A 24,250-nucleotide genomic window follows, 5' to 3' on the forward strand; every position below is an offset into this window, starting at 1 on the left:
ACTAAATGAATCCTTTTAGGCCATTTTGTTGGATTCCTTCTTCTAGAGCACACCCAGGGGCATCTTTAAAGCAACTAATTTATCTTAAAGTCATTGAGGCTTAGGAGTTGTCTTTTGACTGATTAAAAGGTGCTAACAGGCATGTCCATGTCTAATAGGAGAAAGTGTGGATAACCAAAGGTTTGAAACAGAGATTTAATTGCTCTGTAAATTAATGAGATGATTAGAAAATTCTCCAGATCAACCCTTTATGGGTTAATAATGAGTATGATATAGAAATAATACAGAGAACTAAAGCAATCATATTACTTATTTTCAGGAAATACGTTAAGTCAAAGAAGAAAATAATCGATGAATATACATTTTTAGCTAGGCAAATCTTAGGAACTTAAATTTTAGCTTGTTGGAAACAAGGTTCTTCCATCAGGAGTGCCGGTACTTGTGGCTGCAGGGGAACCAAGTCCCTTCCTGGGTGAAGAACAGAGCACAGGCCAAGATTGTACTACCTTGAATACTCTGTAACCTGACAGACCCCCAGAATTATCTCTGAAACCACAGTATCATGAAATACCTGAAGATAGGGACAGTGCCTTTTCCACCCTGACAGTAGAGACCTAACTTAAACATAAAGCTAAAATGAAAAAAATAAGAGTGGAAAAAAATGAGCAAACAACAAAAAAAGAACCTGACCACCAAAAGTTACATTGGGGACTGGGAAGAACAAGACACAAATTCAGAAGACAGGATGTAAAAACAGGTACAAGCGTGTTCACAAAGAAAAATCTGAATTGTACACAAGCCTAGTAAGAATTTTTGGAAGAGCAGCAATGGATTGAAAAAATCAGAGAGGTAGAGAGAAAGTTGAGAAAAGAAATGAGAGTGATGCAAGGACATTGTGAAAAGAGAATTAACAGCTTGGTAGAAGAGGCACACACACACATGTACACATACACACACACATACACACACACACACATGAAAATAACACCTTAAAAACAGAATTGACTAATGATAAGAGAAGTACAGAAATCCACTGAAGAGAACTCCTTGTAGTAGATGATCAAATGGAAAAAGTTTCAAAAGCTCACTGAAGAAAATAATTCCATTAAAAATTGCAAGTGGGCAAGTTGAAGTTAATGACTCAAGAAATAATAAAACAAAATTTAAAAAGTGAGAAAAATAGAAATTTGAAATATCTGGCAAAATAAATGACCTGGAAAATAGATCAAGAAGAGAGAATTTAAGAATTATTGAACTACTTGAAAACCACAATTTGAAAAACAATTTAGACATCTTATTTCAAGAAATTACCGAGGAAAACTGCCCTGTTATCATAGAACCAGAGGGATAAAATAGAAATTGAAAGAATCTAGGGATCAAATGAAAACTTCCAAAAAGATTATAGACCAATTCTAGAACTCACAGATCAAGGAGAAAATATTGTAAGCAGTCAGGAAGAAACAATTCAGGCATTGTGGAGCCGTAGTCAGGATTACACAAGATTAAGTAGCTTCTGTGTTAAAGAATCAGAAGGCAATATGATGTTCTGGAAGAAAGGAGATGGGATTATAATCAAGAATTATTTACCCAATAAAACTTGATATAATCCTTCAGGGGAAAAATGGATACTTAATGAAATAGGAGACTTTCACACATTCTAGTGTTCTTGATGAAAAAACCAGCACTGAATAGAAAAATATAAAGCTCAAGAGAAGCATAAAGAATGTAAACATGAAAGAAATCAGAAGGGATGCAATAAGATTAAACTGTTTACCTTCCTACATGGGAAGATGAGACATGCAATTCTTAAGAATTTTCTCATTATTAGAGCAGTTAAAAGAGTATATAAACACAGGGGATAGATGTAAGTTGATTATGATGGAAGGATTTTTTAAAAAAATTAAGATATGAGAAAGATGGATGATGCACTGGGAGAAGGGGGAGAGAGGTATATTGGGGAAAATTATCTCACATAAAAGAGGAATGAAAGGAAGACCTTTTAGAGTGGAGGAGAAGATGGGGTGGTGGTGGCGGCAGTGGACAGTGTTTGAACCTTACTCCTCAGAATTGGCTTAAAGAGGGAATTACATATAGACTCATACACACATGTACACTTAAAGAGGGAATAACATATGCACTCAGTTGTGTATAAAAATCTATCTTATTCCAATAGAGAAGTGGGATGGGAAGGGAATGAAAGAAGAGGGAGAGCTGATAGAAGGGAGGGCAGATTAAGTGAGGCAGTGATTAGAAGCAAAATAAACTTTTGAGGAGGAACAGGATAAAAAGAGAAAAATAAACCTGGAAAATAGGGGGTAGGGAGATACAGAATTCGTAATCAACTGCTAATGTGAATGGGTGAAGTAACCCATTAGAATAGGAGCAAATTTCAGACGTTATCAAAAACCAGAATCCAACAATATGTTGTTTACAAGAAATACACTTGAAACAGAGATACAAAATATAAATAGGGGCCAGAGCAGAATCTTATGTTTCAGCTGAGGTTTAAAAAACAAAAAACCAGAGTATTGCAGTCATGATCTGAGGCAAAACAAGAGTGAAAATAGATTGAATTAAAAGAGTAGGAAAAGCTACATTTTGCTAAATGGTACCATAGATAATGAAGTAATACATTGCGATGCTAGATATGTACACCAAATGGCATAAGACAGATTAAAATTAATTGACAACTGAGTATTCTAATTCTAAAGAATGCATGGGATCAAAGAACAAATCATAGAAACAATCAGTAATTTCATTAAAGAGGATGACAATGAGACATCATACTGAAATTTATGGGATGCAGCCAAAGCAACGCTTTGCTGGAAAATTGTTATCTCTGAATGGTTACATCAGTAAAATAAAGCAGATCAGTGAATTGGGCATGCAACTAAAAAACCAGGAAAAGGAACAAATTGAAAATCCCCAATTAAACACCAAACTGGAAATCCTGAAAGTCAAAGAAGAGATTAATGAAAATGAAATAAAAAATCCATTAAATTAACAAAATTAGGAATTGGTTTTATTAAAAAAACCTAATAAAATAAGTAAACCATTGATTAATATAATTTTTTAAAAAGAAGAAAATCAAACCACTAGTATCATAAATGAAAAGGGTAAATTCGCCATCAATGAAGGAGTTAAAGCAGTTATTAGGGGTTATTTTGCCCAATCATATGCCAATAAATTTAACAATTTAAGTGAAATGGGAGAATACTCATAAAAATATAAACTGCCCATATTAACAGAAGGGGAAATAGAATATCCAAATGAATCTGTTTTAGAAAAAGAAACCAAACAGGCTATAGAACTTCCTGAGAAAAAGGCATCAGAAGCAGATGGATTTACAAGTGAATTCTACCAAACATTTAAAGATCAACTAATTCCATTGTTAAGTGATTTGGAATAATAGGCAATGAAGGAATTCTGTTCAAACTCTTTTTATGAAAGAAATATGGTACTGATACCTAATCCAGGAAGAGCAAAACCAGAAATTATAGACCAATTTCACTAATAAATGTGGATGCAAAATTCTAAATAAAATACTATCTCAGAAATTACAATAATAGAAAGATTATACATTATGACTAAGTAGGATTTATACTAGGAATGCAAGACTGGTTCAGTATATCAGTAACAAAAGTCACATGATTATATCAATGGATGTGGAAAAAGCTTTTGACAAAATACAACACTTATCCCTATTAAAAATACTCGAAAGCATAGGTGCAAGTGGATTATTCCTTAAAATGATAAGAAACATCTATCTAAAACCATCAGCAAACATTATCTGTAATGGAAATAAATTTGAAGCTTTTTCAGTAAGATCTGGTGAGAAACAAATATGCCTGTTATTGTCAGTGTTATACTGCATTATTCTAGAAATGCTAGATATAGCAATGAGAAGAAAAATAAATTGAATCAGAATGGGCAGTGAAGTAACAAAATTCTTTCTGCAGACAATATGATAGTATACTTGGAAAATCCTAGAGATTCAACTAAAAAGCCACTTGAAACAGTAATTTTAGCAATATATCAATATATAAAATAAACCTACACTAATCATCAGCAGACATAATCATCAGTTACCAACAAAACCCTGCAAGAAGAGATGATAAGAAACAGTTTATTTAAAATAACCATGGACAATATAAAATACTTGGGAATATACCGAGGAACTATAATTATAAAATGCTTTTATACAAATAATGTCACATTTTAATATTGTGCACAAGTGGGCTGAGCCCAAAGAATAAATATGACAATCTACCTAAATGATCTACTTCTTCAGTTTCATATAAATTAAATTAACCAAAAAATTGTTGTATTGAGCTAAAAAAAAACCCAGAGTTCATTTAAGAGAACAAAGGTTAAGAATATCAAAGGAATTACTGAAAAAAAAAATGAAGGAGATCTAGCACTTTCAGATCTTAAACTATATTATGCGATTATTATCACAGCTATCTGGTACTGGTTAAGAAATAGAACGATAGGTCAGTGGAATATAGCACCTATACAATACAAGATAGTAAATGATTTTAATAACTTTGTGTTTGATAAATATAAAGATTTAAGCGTTTGGGATAAAAATTCACAGTGTGGTAAACATTGCTGGGAAAATTGGAGAACAGTATGGCAGAAATTAGGTGTAGACCATATATGAAACCATTTACCAAGAGAAGGTCAAAATGGATATGTGATCAAGACATAAAGAGAGATAGCCTAAGTAAGTTAAGAGAACATGGAACATAATATTTATCAGATTTATGGATAGAAGAATTTCTGATAAATGAAATAGCACTGTGAGCTATAAAATGAATAATTTTATTCCATTAAGCTGAAAAAAAATTAATGTAGCCAAGATTAGAAGAAAAGGAGAAAATTGGGAAAATTATTTTATGGATAGTTTCTTGAATAAAGGCCTCATGTCTCAATTATATAGAGAACTTTGTCAAATTTATAAGAATAAAGCCATTGCCCAATTGATATGAACAGGCAGGTTTTGGAGGAAGAAATCAAAGTTATATGTACTGAGATGAAAAAATGCTCTACATCATTATTGATTAGAGAAATACAAATAAAAACAACTTTGAGATGCCATCTCACACCCATCAGATTGGCTAAAATGATGAAAGGGGAAAGTGACAAATGTTGAAGGGGATGTGGAAAAATTGAGACACTAATACACTCTTGGTGGAAAATGATCTAACCATTTTGGAGAGCAATCTGGAATTATGCCCAAAGAGTTATAAAACTTTATGTACCCTTTGACCCGGCAATACCACTATTAGGTCTATTTCCCAAAGTGATGTGAAAAAAAGAAAAACAAACAAACCTATATGTTCTAAAGTATTTATAGCAACTCTCTTTTTAGTGGTAAAGAACTAGAAATTGTCAATTGGGGGGGGGGTAGGTGAATAAATTGTGGTATATGACTGTGATGGAATACCACTGTGATGTAAAAAATTGTGAGCAGTTTGATTTTAAGAAAACGGGAAGATTTGCATGAAAAAATGAGGATTGAAATGAGCAGAACCAAGAGAATGTTCTCTACAATAATAACAATAGTGTTCAAAAAATGAATGTGCATAACTAAGCTTTTCTGAGTTACGTTAATATTCAGGTCAACTACAAAGGACCTATGAAGGAAGTGCTATCTACCTCCTGAGAAAGAACCGGTATATGAAACTGTGTATTATATTGTATTTGTGTCAGATGTTGACCTTTTCTAGTACTGGTTTGGGAAAGGAGGGAAACAGCTTGCAACACAAATGTAACCAAAAAATATTAAAGAAGAGAAAATAAGAAAACCATTGAACTAATAAATAAAATTGAGAGATGATTTTATGAAGAAGCATGATAAAACAGATAATCCATTGGTTAATATGATTTAAAAACTAAGAAAACCAAATCACCAGTATCAAAAATGAAAAGGAGAATTCATCGTCAATGAAGAGGAAATTAAACCAATTATTAGAAATGATTTTTTGCCAATTGTGTGCCAATAAATCTAACAATCTAAGTGAAATTGATGAATATTTACAAAAATATAAATTATCCAGATTAGCAGGAGAAATAGAATACTTAAATAACCTTATTAAAAGAAATTGATTAAGCCATCAAAGAGTTCCCTAAGAAATAATCCCTAGGATCAGATGGCTTCGCAAGTGAATTTTACCAAACATTTTTTTTGACATTTTATTTTTTTAAATTTATGTTCAGTGTTCTACAATCACTACCATATAACTTAGATTTTTTTTCCTTCCCTTCCCCCTCCCTCCCTGAGACGGCATACAATTTTATATAGGTTCTACACAGACATTCCTATTAAATACATTTTCACCATAGTCATGTTGTGTATGAGAATTAAAATGAATGGGAGAAATCATGTAACAAACCAAAATGTAACACAAAAGAAAATGATCTGCTACATGCTGTGATTGAATTCCATAGTTCTTTCTCTGGATGTGGAAGGCATTTTGCCTTAAAAGACCATTGGGAATTTTTTAAGTCCTTTCATTGCAATGAAGTTCCAAGTCTACCAGAAAAAGTTCTTGCATGCTGTGGTTGTTGCTGTGCACAAAGTTCTCCTGGTTCTGCTCCTTTCACTCAGCATTAGATCATATAAGTCTTTACAGGTCTCTCTGAAGTCTTCCTGTTCATCATTTCTTATAGCACAACAGCATTCCATTACATTCACGTACCACAATTTATTCAGTCATTCCCCAATTGATGGGCATCCCCTTGATTTCCAGTTTTTGGCCACCACAAAGAGTGCTGCTATAAATATTTCTGTACATGTGGGACCCTTTCCCATTTCTATGATTTCTTGGGGATACAATCCTAGAAGCAGTATTTCTGGGTCCAAGGGTATGCACATTTTTGTAGCCCTTTGTGCATAGTTCCATATTGCTCTCCAGAATGGTTGGATCAGCTTACAACTCCACCAACAATGAATTAGTGTTGCAACTCTACTACATCTTCTCCAACATTTATCATCTTGCTGTTTTGTCATGTTAGCCAGTCTGATAGGTGTGATGTGGTACCTTAGAGTTGTTTTGATTTGCATTTCTCTAATCAGTAGTGATTTAGAGCATTTTTTCATCTGACTATATATAGCTTTAATTTCTTCATCTGAAAACTGCCTGTTCTTATCCTTTGACCATTTATCAATTGAGGCTACCAAACAATTAAAGAACACTTAATTCCAATACTATATAAACTTGTTAGGAAAATAGGCAATGAATGGAGTTATACCAGCTTTCTTTTATGATACTGATCCCCAAACCAGGAAGAGCAAAAACAGAAAGAGTTCCATAGATCAATTTCCTTAATGAATGTTGAAGCAAAAATTTTAAATAAAATACTAGCAAGAAGATTACAGGAATATTCCACCGGGATCATATACTATGACCAGGTGGGGTTTATACCAGGAATGCAGGGCTAGTTCAGTATCAGGAACACTATAAGCATAATTGACCATATCAATAATGAAGCCAACAGAAATTGTGTAATTGTCTCAGTAGATTCAGAAAAGCTTTGGACAAAAATCAAAACATTCCTCTTAGAAAAGTTTGAAAATATGGGAATAAAGGAAACTTTCCTTAAAAAATAAGTAATATCTAAAATCATCAGTAAGCGTTATCTGTAATGGGAATAAATTTGAAGCCTTCCCAATAGGATCAGGGGTGAAGCAAAGATATCTGTTACATGAAACAGCCCTGTTTCACTCCGTTGGTGACTGGGAAGGCACCAGAGCATTGTCCACTATTCAGAACCTGGGCAAACATGCCATCGTGAAATTGATGTACAATACTGATGAACTTCTCTGGGCAACCAAATTTTGACCTAATTTTCCGTCAGTGCCTGTGCTAACAGTGTCAAAGGCTTTGGTCAGATCTACAGATGTTGTGTACAGACCCCTGTTCTGCCCCTGGCATTTCTTCTGGAGTTGTCGGGCAGCAAATAACATGTGCTACTGTTCCTTGGCCCTTTCTGAGGCTACACTGGCTCTCAGGTACTTGACCATCTTCCAGGTGAAGGATCAGCTCATTAAGGGGGACTCTAGCAAGAATCTTGCCAGCAATGACTTAAGAGAGAGACCCCCGTGGTTGTAGCAGGACAATCTATTTCCTTTACCTTTATAGAGATGGACCGTGGAGGCATCCTTGAACTCCTGGAGCATAACCTCCTCTTGCCATGTAACCTGAAAAATTTCAGTCAGTTTTTGTATGAGCGCTGGGCCCCCTGCCTTGTAAATGTCACCTGGAATAGAATCAGCACCAGGTGCTTTGCCACAATGAGGCCGAATGGCCCTCAAAACCTCTTCTTCAGTTGGAAGTTCAGCTAAGGAAGGATTGACTTCAACCTGAGGTTGACAGTCAGTGGCCTCAGCATTGATTGATGATGTTCTGTTGAGAACACTATGGAAATGGTCAACCCATCTCTGTAGGATCATATCCTTATCACTAATCAATGTGACTCCATCAGCACTATTATTACACTGTTATTCAGTAATATATTAGAAATGCTAGCTATAGCAATAAGAGAAGAAAAAGAAATAGAAGAAATTAGAATAGGGATTGGGAAAACAAAACTGTCACTCTATGCAGATGAGATGATGTACCTAGAGAACCCAAAGATTCAAACTCTTTAATTTCTGGGAAAACTGGAAAGCAATTTGGTAGAAGCTGGGTACAGACCAAGGGCAGGTGCGTTGCGTGGAGAATAGAGTACTGGACCTGGAGTCAGCAATACCCATCTTCCTGAGTTCAGATCTAGTTTTAAGACACTCACTAGCTGTGTAACCCTAGATAAGTTATTTAACCCTATTTGCCTCAGTTCATCATCAGTGAAATGATCTAGAGAAGAAAATGGCAACCACCCTAATATCTTGTCGAGAAAACACCAAACTTGCTCGTGAAGAGTCAGAAATGAGGATAAATGACTGGACAACAACAAAAAGATATAGACCCAACATTTCTCACCATGTACCAAGATAAGGTCAAAATGGGTACATGATTTAGACATGAAGAGTAATACAAGCAAATTAGAGGAGCATAGAGCAGTTTACCTTTCAGATTTACGGATAGGAGAAGAATTTATGATCAAAAAGAGATACAGAGAATTATGGAATGTAAAATGAATAATTTTGATTACATTAAATTTCAAAGTTTTTGGACAGAGAAAACCAGTGGCTAAGATTAGGAGTAAAGTAGGTAACTGGCAAATATTTTACAGCAGTTTCCTCTGATTAAGACCTAAATTCTCAAATATAAAACTGATTTACAAGAATGCAAATCATTCCCCAATTGATAACTGGTCAAAAGATGTGAACAGGCAGTTTTTAAAAGAAATGAAAGATATGATCATAAGAAAAATACGCTATTGATTTAGAGAAATTCAAATTAAAACAATTTTGAGTTACTACCTCATAGTTATCATAGTTATCATACTATTTCATAGTTACTACCTCATACTAATATGACAAAAAGGGAAAATGACAGATTTGGAGGGGATGTTGAAAAATTAGGACACTAATGCACTGTTGATAGAATTTTGAACTGATCCAGCTATTCTAGAGAGCAGTTTAAAACTGTGCCTAAAGGGTCATAAAACCGTACATATGCTTTGACCAAGCAGCGCTACTATTCCATACCCCAAAGAGATCAAAGAAAGAAAAAGAATCTATTTGTACAAAAGTACGTATAGCAACTCTTTTTATGGTGGTAAAGAATTGGAATTTGAGGGAATGCCCACCAGTTTGGGGAATGGTGGAACATGTTGTGAGATATGGTTATGATGACATGCTATTGTGCTGTAAGAAATAAGGAGCAAGCTGGTTTCAGAAAATCCTGGGAAGACTTACATGAACTGATACATAGTGAAGTGAAGTGAACAGAACCAGGAAAACATTGTTCACAGGAACAGCAATATCGTATGATGATCAACTGAATGACTTAGCTATTCTCAGCAATACGATGATCTAGGACAAATCCAAAGGACTCCTGTTGAAAAATGCTCTCCACCTCCAGAGAAAGAACTAATGGAGTCTGAATACAGATTGAAGTATACTTTTTTAACTTTCTTTTTCTTTTGTGACATGGATGACATGGAAAGATGGTTTGCATGACTGCACATGTGCAATTGATATCAAATTGTTTGTTGTCTTGAGGGGAGTGGGGAGAGTGGGAAAGAGAATATTTGGAACTCAGAATTCTAAAAAAAATTGTTAATTATTTTTATAATTTATTGAGAAAAATAATAGAAAAAAAGGAAGCAAGATTTTGAAATCTGACCCATGTTTGTAGAATTGAATTAATTCCTTCAATATATCTGTTTGAACTCCACAGTATAGTATTTGTATCTTAAAAATAAATTCAAGCTCTTTAATTCCATTTTCTCCCCACATAGAGTATCTGGATTGAGTTGGGTGATTGTATTGAAGGAGAAAAATGGAAAAGAGTACATCATGGAGCAGGCTGAGTTTTCTGTGAATGACACATCTGTTACAGTTGTGTGGCATGGGAATAATTGGCCACATATAGACAAACTGGCAACACTAGACTTATGTGGTGTCACACCAGTTTTTTTGGACCGCTATAAGGTCCCCACCAAAAATGGGTGAGTTTCGTCCAGATTTATTATTGTTAGATTAGGAAAACTTGTTAGAGATAGTTGGTTGACATTAACTTTTTTAACCCTGAAGTGTAGTTAAAGGTTGCATCTGAAAACTCATGCCTTATTGCTTGTTCACTGCAAGAATAGAAATAAAAAGTGTCGTGTATTTATGTATACAAATGTTTCAGTTATCTAAAACATTAGGCTCATTTGTTATAATCAGTGCAATTTTTTTGACAACTGAGGATTCATCTTCAAGATTTTTTTATTCTATATTTTGTATGAGAATCTCTGTGTTGCTATAAGAAGCTGCTAGGTTGAACAATGCATAGAATTCTGGACCTGAAGTCATGAAGACCTAAATTCAAATTTGGCCTCATAAAAACTGTGTGACCTTGGGCAAACAAATTAATCTCTGCTGCCTTGGTTTCCTCAATTGTGGAATGAGAATAGCAATAACACATACCTCTCAGGGTTATTTTTGAGAAACAAAAGTAAGATAATAGTTATAAAGTACTTAACACAGGGCCTGGCACATAGTAGGTGCTTGATAAGTGCTTGTTTTCTTCCTTTTTTAAAGTTGAACAGACACAACTTAACCATTACTTAGTGATTCAGTGTCATCATTAGAAGTTGTTATATTTTATTGTAGATTGACTTCACTGACCCTATAATTCAAGCAAAGTAAGTGATATGTTGAATAAATTCTGTCAACTTATTTTTTTTTTGTTATTTTGGTTTTTATAAAAGTGCAATATAAAGTATGTAGCTGCTTCACCTCTCAGTCCACATGACTATTTATCTGTTAATGATGTTGATAGGGACCTTTGATCTCATTGCTATAGAGAACTCATAGATGAGAAGACTGCTTCTACCAGATTTGCACCTTCTTTACAACTTGTAGTTTTAGAAAATTGCCTGGGGCATTGAAAAGTCAAATCACTAGTCCAGGGTCACACATCTATGTACCCAAAGTCAAAGGTGGGATTTGAGTCTGGATCTTGCTGATTCTGGGGCTACATCAGTATCTACTTGATTATTCTGGTTTTCCAAACACTTTACATATATTACCTCATTTGAATGTTCATAACAATCCTGTGCGATAGGTAATATCTCCATTATGCAGCTGAAGAAACTAAGTCTGAGAGATTAAAAGGCTTACCCAGGTTCACAAAGCTAGTGTCTCATGAGGTTTGAACCCAGTTCTATTTGAATCCAAGTCCAATGATTTATTGTATATATTTCTCCAAAAAACAGTTATTTAGTTGACGTCTTATATTTTCTTTAAGATCCCTTCCAACTCTGAGTTTGATTGGTAGTGAGTTATTTTAAACTTCAATAAGTCTTCATATTCACTGCATATCCTTTGGCTTTTCAGCAACCTTCAAACCTTTTTTTTCCCCTCTTCCAGATTTTGACATCAGTATAATTTTTTTAGTTGCGTAACATTCTTTCTTTGGAAAATGGAGAACATCATACCATTATGATTTTATTGGGAGATATTGTTACTTTGTAGACTTTTATAATGCGACCACTAAAGCATGGGATTACATTTTTGCAAATACAGACCTAAATGGGACTTTTTGTTTTGTTTTGTTCCACAGCCTAGCCATGGCACTTGACATATAATAGATGCTTAATAAGTAGTGGTACTGGTTCTTGTTATGAATGATTTAAGAGTTTGTTCTGGTGCTGGGTACCTTTGGGCAAATTGTTCCTTTTCTCTTCCAGAAGTAGATAGGAAAATTTTTTTTTTAAATGAAGACTTGAAGAATATTTTTGGTAGTGTTTTTGAGTGGGCAGTTTATGTGACCCCATTTAATATCATGCCTAATGCAATTAGCCTTTTAACAAAGCATGTAGCTTTATAATGTATATAGTCATTTCTGGAGGGTGCCTTCTGGATCATTTTCTTAGATTCAGCAAATGCTACATCACTTGAGAACATGTAGCATATTGTTTACAAGCTTTACGTCAAAAGTACAGACATTAATTTAAAAATGAATGAATGAAAATCTAACTTGAAGCAGACATTGTTTTGCATTGTCCTGGAATGCTAGGTGAATGCCACTGCTTGTCATAATAAAATGTCATAATATCTGTGATGATAGATACTAGACAATGACAAATGTTAGAAGTTATTGGGGAAACTCATTAGCTGTAATTTATTCCCATTGAATCTCAATGGCCTTTACCTCGTATTTGATAAATTGTGGTAAACATACTCTTAAAAAATTTTCTTAAAAATTTTCATGAATTTGTTTTAGTAGACATTTTTATTGCATATATATAAATGCTTTCATTAGGAAGGAGTAGGAATACTGTTATAGATGAGCATGACAGGAAAGGAGAAACTATTGTGATCTCCCCTGCATTTACCTACCTTATAGTCATTTGCAGATAGGTAAATCAAAACTCCTTTTTGGCATGATTTGAATTTTTCCTCAGACTCTTGAATTTTCCTAAATAACTAATGTACAAAGCTTGAGTATTTTGCCTTATATTGCCCTAATTTATGGGAAATGCTTGGTTAGATATGCCCATTGTTGGTTGTGAATATGGGCTAATTAAATCGTATTTATTTACATAGCCGAAGCATTATTCTCCTGAATTCCTCAAACTTTACCAGTCCAGGGCATGTAAATTTTGTACCGAGCTAGGAATTATTATCCATGTTTATCTGATCATCTATCCAGTTAGCCATGTATATGTGTGTTCATATGTTCCTAATCTGAGCTGTAGGCAAGGTTCAAAAATTCGTAGCTCCTTTGTCTTTCTCTTTACTGGAAAGCTTTAGCCTTCACAGAAATGTATGGAATTTAAGACAAAACAAATACCAGACTCAATGGAGATTATTCAGACTTATTTTATCTCCTGAATATTGCACCCTAATGAATATTTTCCTTGCTTCCCTATAGTCACACCATATATGCTCTTAATAAATGAACAGGTATGGAAATACCTATTTTCAATATGTATGGGTAACATTAGGCTAACTAATTTGATTCCTTGCTCTGTTAACCCTGTCACGTAAAAAAATTAAGAAGGAATCAGGTAGTCTAAGTCACAGGGTTGAGGAACATGCAGCCTTAAGGCCACATGTGGTCCTCTAGATTCTCAAGTGTGAGCCTTTGACTTAATCCAAACTTCACAGAACAAATCCCCTTAATAAAAGAATTTGTTTTGTTAAAACTTGGACTCAAATGAAAGGCTGTACCCAAGGATCTAGAAGGCCACATGTTCTCCACCCTTGGTTTAGGATAGTGGAACACAATAAAAATGAAATGAATATCTATTATGCACTTGCTGTGTTCTGTCCTAGGATTTGGGTGAGAAAATTTTAGATGATGCAGATCCTTATCCTCGTAAGGACTTATTGTTTGTTAGAGAAACATAACTAAGACCTAAGTACAGAATGAAATAATATGTTTGACTCTGGGGAGGGAGGATAAAGTAAAGCTGCCTAGAGGAGACAGCTTTTGAATTATACTTTAAAGTAGAGGTAAGAATTGAGCAAGTATGAATAACATTCAAGGCTTAAGGAACTATATGAACAAATGCGTGAAAATGGGAGCAGGTCAGTTCCACTAAAGGATAAAAAATCATAATGTGAGCTTTTAATAAATAATAATAGTATTAGTAATAATAATTGATAATGATACTTTTTGAGGAGAATTTTATGAAATGGGGAGGGAGCTATGTAGTACCAGATTTGGGAAAGCACATTAAAAGGATATGTTTCCAATATACATAATAGTGGGATTATAGGTTTAGGCCTAGAATGGGCCAATAAGAGGCCATATAGTCTTATAATTTTACATATGAAGACACAAGCTTAGTTACTTGCCCAAGTTCACATAGATATAATTGTACCTCACATTTGTGAAGCACTTTAATATTTACAAGATATTTTCTTCAGAACAACTCTGAGAGGTAGGTCATAGTATGAAATCTTAATTTTATGGATGAACAAACCAAGGCTCAGAAAGGCTAAACTACTTGCCCTGTAGTCATAAAGTTATAAAATGTCAGAGCAAGGATACCAATCCAGGTTACCTAATTCTAGGTCCAGTGATCTTTCTACTACATCCCACATTGTACCAAAATATCTTGATATGTTAGTGGAGAACTTTCTTCCCTATAGAATTCTACATGGGGGGTTAGTTATATAGCATGTTAATAAAATCTTTAGAATTGACCCCTGAACTAATGTCAAAACCAATATTTAGAAGAAATCTTTTTGAAAAGATTCTGTTGGTTGCTAAGGATGAGAAGAGTCTTAGGTGATTATTATACTGTTTGCAATATATTTTATTGTTAAAATTGATTTAGAAATCTGGCTAATGTTATTTGACTTACTTTTTCAAAATTTCTGCTTTTATATTATTTGTAACATTTACTCCTAGTCATTCAAAAGAAAATTTCTACAATGTCTGCTTGCATGAAAATATTAAAAACAGGTTTTGTTTTATAATTTGTTTTGAGTGTTACCAAGTCAGCATTTGTAAATTCTGTATTAGTATTGAATTTAGAAGGCTTTTTCACTCTGACAGTAGTCTGATTTTTCAGATAGACAGTTGTTTGTTTTATTGAAGAGTAAACTGATGCAGTTCAAAGACTGATGGACAAGATAAACATGGTTTGAAATTCTGGCTCTTACACTTAAAGGTGCTATCCGGGGCAAGTCATTTAACAATTACTCAGTCTCAATGAGGATAATCCTTGGGCCAAGAAAAATCTTTCGTTAATCTTAAAAGTATCTATAAATGTGAGTTTTATTTCATTTTCTTCACATGACTTTTCAATCAGCTGTGATTTATTATTTTTCCTCCACTTGGTCAGCATCATTTATGGAATGTCCTTTGTGACTAAAGAACTGTGTAATAGATACTAAAGGAAAGAGAGAAGGTAATTTTGTCTCCCTTATTATCTTTTGACTAGGACTTGAATTGTAGAGAGAGTAAGAGGGGAGGACAGTTTGAATGAGAAGTGAAATAAAATTGATTGGCTGATATTTTCTACAAAAGTCAGATTTTTTTTCTCCTCAATGTTGTCACCTGTTGTAAAAGTTGACTTTTAATATCTTCTTAATTGGCATTCTTAGATATAATACTTAACAACTCTGATAATACTAAAACTCACTTCTTGTTTCCTTGATTTGGCATTTGATGTTCAAAGACCTCGAAGGCGTTCCCTAGTTGCGGAGTACAATCTGACTAACCTAACTAAATCCACTTCGATTGGCTCTGACAGACTTATTCGGACCTTCTGCCTAAACCCAGGGCTTCTAGTTGGTCTGTGGAAGGTAAGATTGAAGTCCTTTTTATGTAGTGGAGTTCCATTCACCTCTGTGTGAAAGCATTGGTATGCATTTGCTACTTACAGCTGGTCAATATTAGGCTTAATGACACTTATGTTATCACAATCTATACTCACTGTTGTTATGAGTTTTCATGTATTCTCAAGGTTTAATTTAACTATTAACCACATGTGAATGATTAACAAATCCACATTTTTAGCTGTGGACCTTTGACTTCTTTAGTCTTATATTTTTAGTTTTCATCAGGACATCAAAAAACACTGATACCTGAATTTAACATGTTGAAAATGTTTTATATTCTCCAACAGCTAGAACACCACTATTTCCTGTGACTCCTTAGACTCAAAACATTTTTGTCTCTTGACTTTCTTTTGTCCCTTATATGCATTGTATCACTAAACTCTGCTAATTCCTTCTTTACAATATCTTTTGGATTTTCTCCTTCATTTTCAGTTCCATAGCCATTGCTTTTCATCAAGTAATTACTATCCATCATCTTTCATTGATGGATAAATATGCCAGCTCCCTGGTAGATTTCTCTGCCTCTCATCATTCCCTATTCTAATCCATTTTGCATACAACTACTAAGATAATCTTAGTGAAACACTTGCTATCATGTCACTTTTCTGAATCCCCTAATCCTGATTAGGATTTCACTTTGACTCGCATCAAATCCAAACTCTTTACCTTAGCATTTAAGGTTTGCTGCCATCTATACTCCTTTTGTTCATTATCTTACCAACTTATTTTGTATATAGATTACTGTGTGTAGACTTCTACTCCATCCAAGCTAATTTTTTGCCATTTCTCCTGTACCATCCTGTGACTTGCTTTCGTATATCTTATCATTGCCTCATATGCACTCCTTCCTTCCCACCCCTCCAACCTTTCCTTAAAAACTTGATGAGAACTCACTTCTATTAGGAAGCTTGCATGATTGTTACTTCTTCCCCAGTTAGTTACTTCCTCAGCACCTATTCACTCTGTTACACTATATTGCATCTGTTGATATGTTGCTTAATTCATGTGCTCTTCTGTTATTTTATCTATGTGTGTTCCATATAGATTTCAAGTTTTATGAGACTTAAGACCATATCTTTTGCTTCTTTTATACTCTTCCTCTACTTACTCATCCATAGAGCCTATTGTGGTACTTTTCATATAGTAAGCTCCTAGTGAATGTTGTTGATTGACCGGATAGGACATTGAGCTTAATTTACCATTTTGGAAGAGAATTTAACCATTTGCCCTTCCCCCATTAGGTTAGTTTCTTGTTTTTCGGAAGAGCTAGTTGATTGCTGTCTCTCCTTATAGAGTTAGATTCTCTGAGTAAAAGAAACCACAACTTGAAGTATAGTCTTACATTTTCATACTTAGGTCAAACCTTTGTAAGTCTGAATAATTGGTCCCATATAAGTGCTCTGAGAAATTTGAGGAAGGAGAGATCCCATTGAGCTGGAAGAATTGAGAACGGCTTAATTGAAGGAACATTAGTAGAAGTGAATTTTGAAGGAAGAGAAGGATTTCAATATATTGAGAGAAATGGAGGGAGTACCTACAAGTCATGGAGTCTGTGCAAGTATATAGAGGTGGGGAAAAGACAGGAAAAGATTGGGAAGTCATTGTCTATTTGGGCTTTACACTGTTAATGATGATGATTACTGGGGAAATTAACTGTTCTTGTTAAAGTTGGATTATTTTTAGCTTTCTTTTCTTTCTTTGTAAAGAATACTAATTAAACATTTTTTTTGAAAAGACCATAAATATTATTTCATGTGTGTGTGTGTGTGTGTGTAGATAGATAAGTATCTATCTATGTCTCTGTCTATATATTTTCTTCCTTCATAAGTGCTGTGGGTTAAATATCACTTATAATACTGTGTTTGTGTGAATGGTAGCTTTCCTGTCTGTTAGTATAATGCATAAGTCTTGTTAAATAGTAATTCTCTATTAACAGTAATAATAATACACTAGCACTGTACCAGTATTGTATTAATAAGAAACTGCATTTATTGGCAAGATTTATGTGCCATTTTCTTTAAGAAGACCTCATAAAAAGCTAAAGTAGTCTGGGTGAAAAATGTATTCTTTGTAATTAACTTTCCAGAAAGAGAAGGAAATGGCTTTTGTTATGGCGAATCTTCATTTTCATCTACTGGTGGAGAGAAGCACTTTAGGCTCAACCACTGTGTACGTACTGAATTTTTGTTTTCCATGTTTTGTAGAGTAAATGTGAAAGGGAATCAGAGTTTCAAATCAATTTATGCTAAGGATCATTACAAAGATCTTCCAACACTTGGCACAGCCCAATGGCATGTTGCTGCTGAAGTTACTGGATTATTCATGAGCACATTTCCTTTATTTGTTTGGGGTAAAATATGTGTCATGATTATGGATGATTAAAGGAGAAACTTCCATTATAGCAAGAAATTGTTACTTTTCTCAGTCCTCCCTACGGAGAGAATTCTTGCTTTCTTTCTCAGAAAAGATTTGTGATTTATTCCCTTTATTGAATAGGACTTAATTTTTCTGAATTGCAATCTTTTCATGTAGTTTTAAGAAAGAGAGCTACCTTTGGCACATTTTTCTGCCTGAAGGGTGTTCTTTTATTGCTGATCAGAACGTTAAGAAAGGAATGGAGTTGCCTTTAGATAGTCAAGAGTCCTGGGAGTATATTTCTACACACTATGGTTCAAATGTATTCCCCCTGAGTGGGGTTTACCCATGCATATTTTATGTCTTCTAGTTGTCCACAGAACTGATATCTTCCAGCGGTTTGGAGAAATGGACATTTTATAGGAGTTAGCAAAGGCTATGCCAGTTTAAACCTCATGTAGTTATATAATATTGAGAATTATTAGGAAACCTGTTGTCTTTTTATAGTAGTGGTGGAAGTGATGGGTTATGTGTGTGTTTTTAAAAAATTACATTATAGAATCCTAAATCTTAAGGGCCCAAAGTGAGCTTTGTGTTTGACCTTTGATATTGTTTGTTGAGTTACATGTTTGTGTGTATTTTTTTTTAAAGCCCTTATATGCTGCCGCCTCACATTCCTTTTCTGGATGACATTGACCAACAATATGGACTACATGGTTATCAGCTCCATGTTGACATGCACAGTGGTGGAAGTTCCTACCTTTGTGGTACCTTTCGTAATCTCTTCAGCAGGAAAGGTGAAGTTGATTGAATTTTAATTTTTATTTTACATTTTTGAAGTAGGAGGATCTAATGAGCAAAGGTGTAACTAGCAGTTTTTAGGCTCTGTCCAACACTATCCACTTCTCCTAACATGTGACCTCTTTTCACTTCTGTGAAGCCTTTACTCTTCTCTGTGCAACTCCTAGTTGTAATATATATCTTACATTCCCAGGATGTGTGCTGTTTGCTTCTGCATTTCTCTTTGCCTCTTTTTAGCTTCGTAACAGTCCCCAGCATGGCACCCATTTTATCATCTTCCCACTGGTGCTTGTACTGTATTCAAGTCCCTTATTCAAATTCCCCTTATCTCTTGAATTCCTTGTTGATAAAGGAACAGGAGAAAGAAATTTTGGCAAGATATTGGTAAGAAGCATCGTTTTATGGCTGTGCTTCTTCCTTTTTGGCCTGTAACCTCCTGTAGCCTTTCAAGCCTGGAGTCACTGTACTCAATATTAGTGCCAGAGTGCTTCCTGATTATGTGGTAGGCCCTAGAACTGGGTTGTGCAAAACAGTCATAATTCCTGAAATGGTTGGTGGATATGTATATGGCCTAATGATGGGGGAAGAGGACATAAGAAGAGACTACTGCTATCTTTTTTTATTCATTACATTTAACAGCCAAGCTTGGGTCTAGCCTTATAAAGAGAAAGAGAAAGAAACTTGAGGTAAGGAGCAATGGGGAAGGGAAAAGCTGGGGAACTTTTGGTGACTAAGTTAGATGGAAGGAGAAAATAAGACCACTAGGTGGGGTTAAGACAGAAAAGAAAGAGGGAAGGGAGCAAGAGGAGATGATGGATGGAGTAGTTAGGAATGGATAAAAGAAATTTTAGGAGCTGGTAGATATGCTCAGGTAGAATGGGTTAGGGCAATAATTGTTCAAAGGAACAAAGGTGAAGGATTGAATAATAACTCACATTTATATTATACTGTAGCAGTTCATCTTCCTTTGAATCACCCTGCATATACCACCAGTGAGGAGACTACTTGAAGTTACTTCTCCATACTAAATATCCCCAGTATGTTTAACAGATTTATCAAATGGCATGCTCTCAAGGCCTTTTACTGTCCTAATTGTCCTCTGGATATTTACAAACTTATTTATGTCTTTCCTAAGATGTGGTACTTAGACAAGAATATGTTATCTCTATATGTAGTCTAAACAATGATCACTATATTAAATTTATCAACTTCCTTAGTTTTGGGTATTATACTTTTCTTCGTTCAGCCTTAGATCATGTATTTAATTTACATTAAGTTAGCAATCTACTAAATGCTGAGATCTTTTTTAGATGCATTCTCCTATCTAGTCATATGACTCTCCACTTTATATTTGAAAAGTTGACTTTTGAACTTGAGTATAAGAGTTTCATTCCTGTTTCATCCTACTGTATTTCTCACAGTATTCTAAGAGACCCTTAAGATTTTTTTGGATCCTCCCTATCATTCATTGTATTAGTTATTTCTCCTAGTTTTGTGTCATCTGCAGATTTGATAAGCATTCTACTTATATCTTTATGCAAGGCACTGATAAAAATATTAAGTAGAAAAGATCCTTGGGGTGCTGTACTAAACACTTTTTTCCGACTTATCATAGGATGATTAATATCTACTCTTGCAGTCTAGCCATTTTGCCAGTTCCAATTCTATGTAACATCAAAAGACATTAAATTAGTATGATCTGACTTGTTCTTGGTGAAGTCATGCTGGCATTTGGTGATTATTGCTTGCTTCCCTTTCTAAATGATTACTAAGTTCCTATTTAATAGTATGTTATAATATTTTGCTAGGAATCCACATCAAGCTTACTGGCCTATACTTTGCAGACTCTAACTCATATAATCACAGAATTTCAGAGTTGGAAGGGACTTAAGTGGTCATCCATTCCAACCCATAACTGAAAGAAATCCTTTAGCTTTAGCATAACTTACAGGTTGTTCATCCTCTGCTTGAAGACGTTTAGTGAAAAAAAAGCCTACTAACCACTATGCTAGTCTGTCTCACTTTTGGACAGGAAATTGGTTAGGACATTGGTTAGGAAATTTTTCCTAAAATCATACCCAAATTTCCATATTTGTAATTTCTACCCATTTGGCCAGGTTCTGCCCTCTGAAAAAAATGGTTTATTTCTAATAAAAAAAAAAATTAGATCACTTCTCTGCTCTAGTCCTATAGCACTTCTCCATGACTTTTTTGCTCATAATATCCTGTCTTTCCATCTTTTCTCCCTTTCCCATACTTTCTAAACCTATTCTTTTCCCTTGATACAATGACAAGGTACTCCATCTTCTCTGTACTTAGTCTATCACCCTTGTAAGTCCTTCCCTTTATAATCTTTTACCCTGTAGTTAGTCAGGTTAGTTATACATCATCATCCACTTTTGATTCCCTTCATTCCTTGTCTTTCTGCTACTCTTGCCTTTTTAGCGCTCAATATTTCATTATTCCCATTATCTAATTCTTTTCATAGGATTATAAATCTAGATAACATAGTCCAACATCCTTATTTTACAGATGAAGAAACTCAGAACTCAACCTCAGATTAAGAGGCCCAAGGAAGTTAAGTGACTTTTCAAAGGTCAAATTATCTAGTAATTATGAGGAGTTTCATCTAAGTGTAGAGTCAGATCTTTGTTCTGTCTTGCTGTAGGAAATCAAGCAATCATGCTGTCTGGCTCCTTGCAGATTTATGTTAGATAATTTTAACTAGGCCTTCACTGCTACACTGCTGCACACTAATCTCTTATATTCTTCCCTAATTGACCTTCTCTCATTACCCCCGCCCCCTTAGCACCTCTTCCAAATTTCCAAAAGGAGGGAGCGTCTCTAACACATTTCAGAGGAGGGACTTTCCTTATTCAAAAGAGAAAACTTGGAAGGTATCTTTGGAGCTGATATACCATTGCTCTGCTCTGAACATAATATTCCACTGTCATCTGCTTAAAGGAAGAAAAGAAGGAAGGAAACAAGCGTTTATTAAGCTCCTACTATATACCAGACACTGTGCTAAGCACCTTACAAATATAATATTTGATCTTCATCACAACCCTGTGAGGTAAGTACTGTTATTATCCCTATTTTATAGTTGAGAAAACGGAAGTAGGCTGAGGTTAAGTGACTTGCCCAGGGTCGTAGAGCTAGTGTGAGGCTGATCTCAGGCTGCATTTGAACTCAGGTTTTCCTGATTCCAGATCCAGCATTCAATCCACTGTGTGGCCTGGCTGCCTGAAAGAATATGCTTTAAATAAAACTCTTGTATAAGTCTTATATATATATATATATATGTATATATATACATATATATATATATATATGTGTGTGTGTATATATATATATATATATATATATTTTCTCTTCCTCTTTATAATACAGACAGAAGTTAAATCCTAGTTAAATCCTTTGCTCCTTTGTCCTCCTACTACTCTTCTCTTGCCAAATCTTAGTCCTGTAGTACTGCCTCCTCTCCTTAGCTCCTGAATGCCACTGACAGAAGTCTCTTAACCTTGCCGGTTGGCTATTTTAGAAATTCACATACTGCAGCCTCATCAGAATCATATAGATTCATAGATTCCCTGTCTCAATTCCCAGAGAAGCTATTTCAAACTGCTTCTTTCCTACTCAGTCCCTGCTCCCTCTCTTTTTAGGGTCTTATCTCTTTTCTGAAAAAATTGAGGTCAGTGGATGAGAACTTTATCTTAGCCTATTCTCCACCTCAAAACCCTTGGATATCTCCCATTCTTTATTCATTTCCCCCAGTCTCTGAAAAGGGATAGTCTTTTTCCTTGCCAAGGCCAGCCCTTCTATATGTGCATTTGATTCCATTTCCTACCATTTTTTCCAGTGGAGTGCATCCTTATCCCTCGTTTCTCTTGAATCTTTAGCGTTTCTCTATCTACTAGTTCCTTCCCTCTATCTACTAATTGCCTTCAGGCATGTCCAAGTCTTCACCATCTTTAAAAATAAAACAAAAACTTCATTAGATCTTACAATTCCTTCAAGATATCATTCTATATCTCTTCTCACTTTCAGAGCCAAACTAACTGGAAAACAATTAACAACCGTACTCACTGTCTCAACTTGTTTTGCTCCTATTCTCCTTTCTGGCTTCTAATCTCATCACTCAAATAAAACTGCTCTCTTCAAAGGTAATGATAATCTCTTATTTCCTCAATCTGACAAATTTTTCTCAGACCGTATTCTTCTCTCCCTGTTTACTGCATTTGACATTACTAGTCATACTGTATTGTATATTCTCTCCTCTCTGAGTTTTTGTGACATTGTTCTCTGCCTGCCTTCCAAATCACTCCTTCTTAGTTTCTTTTGATGGCTCATTGTTTGTAGTATTGGCGTCATCCTGGCCTCTCCCTCTTTCTCACCCTACATATCAAGTCAATCACTAAATATTTTTGTTTTTTGCCTTTCCAACATCTCTTAAATCTTACCCCTTCTCTTTAATTATACAGCTACCACTTTAGTTCAGGCTTTGTTTATTTCTTGCTTAGTTCCTAATTGGATTCTCTGCCTCAAGTTTCTCGTCACTCCAGTTCATCCATACACTGCTTTGTTAAAGTGATTTTCTTTAAATACAGATCTGACCATGTAACTCTCCTACTCATTCAACTTCAGTGACTTATTGCCTCTAGGATAAAGTACAAAATTCTCTGTTTAGCTTATCACAGTGCATCCCCAACCTATCTTTCAAGTCCCATCAGATCATTACTCCCTTCCTGCACTCTGTAAATCCATCTCCTTTCTCTGTGTCTTTTGCATTGATCCTCCCATATGCCTGGAATATGTTGTGTCCTTCCCTTGTCTCGTAAAGTTCCCTTTTCCCTTTTGGTTGCTGTGTAAGCACTATATTTTGCATGAAATCTTTCTTGATTCCTTCAACTACTAGTGCCTTCCTTCCTAAAATATTTCATATATATTTGCATTTATTAACTTTAATTTATGGTGTATAGATTTTAATATGTGCTTCCCTTTTAGAATATAGACCCTTTTCAAGTAGGGCATTTATTATACTTGTATCTCCAGCAGCAAACAGTTAGTAAGTGAACATTGATTAAAAGCCTACCGTGTGCGAGATACTTTTAGGCAATGGGGGTACAAAGAAAG

At 34.8% G+C, this 24,250-nt stretch overlaps 1 protein-coding gene across 8 annotated transcripts in view; it reads left to right on the forward strand.

Annotated features, from left to right (window-relative positions):
• FBXO15 (F-box protein 15) overlaps positions 1 to 24,250 on the forward strand; it is an 85,272-nt gene that overhangs the window by 28,615 nt on the left and 32,407 nt on the right. For 5 of the 8 annotated variants that reach the window (XM_072604103.1, XM_072604100.1, XM_072604101.1 and 2 more), the window contains 4 exons: positions 10,414 to 10,623; positions 15,799 to 15,925; positions 18,048 to 18,130; positions 18,968 to 19,113. In XM_072604103.1, the coding sequence (XP_072460204.1) occupies positions 10,414 to 10,623; positions 15,799 to 15,925; positions 18,048 to 18,130; positions 18,968 to 19,113 (566 nt within the window). Of the gene's footprint in view, positions 1 to 10,413; positions 10,624 to 15,798; positions 15,926 to 18,047; positions 18,131 to 18,967; positions 19,114 to 21,926; positions 22,191 to 24,250 lie in introns of all 8 variants that reach the window. The other 3 variants (XR_011965993.1, XR_011965994.1, XR_011965995.1) reach the window with 2 other exon arrangements.

Source organism: Notamacropus eugenii, chromosome 4 (assembly GCF_028372415.1).
Source record: "Notamacropus eugenii isolate mMacEug1 chromosome 4, mMacEug1.pri_v2, whole genome shotgun sequence".
Classification (NCBI taxonomy): domain Eukaryota; kingdom Metazoa; phylum Chordata; class Mammalia; order Diprotodontia; family Macropodidae; genus Notamacropus; species Notamacropus eugenii.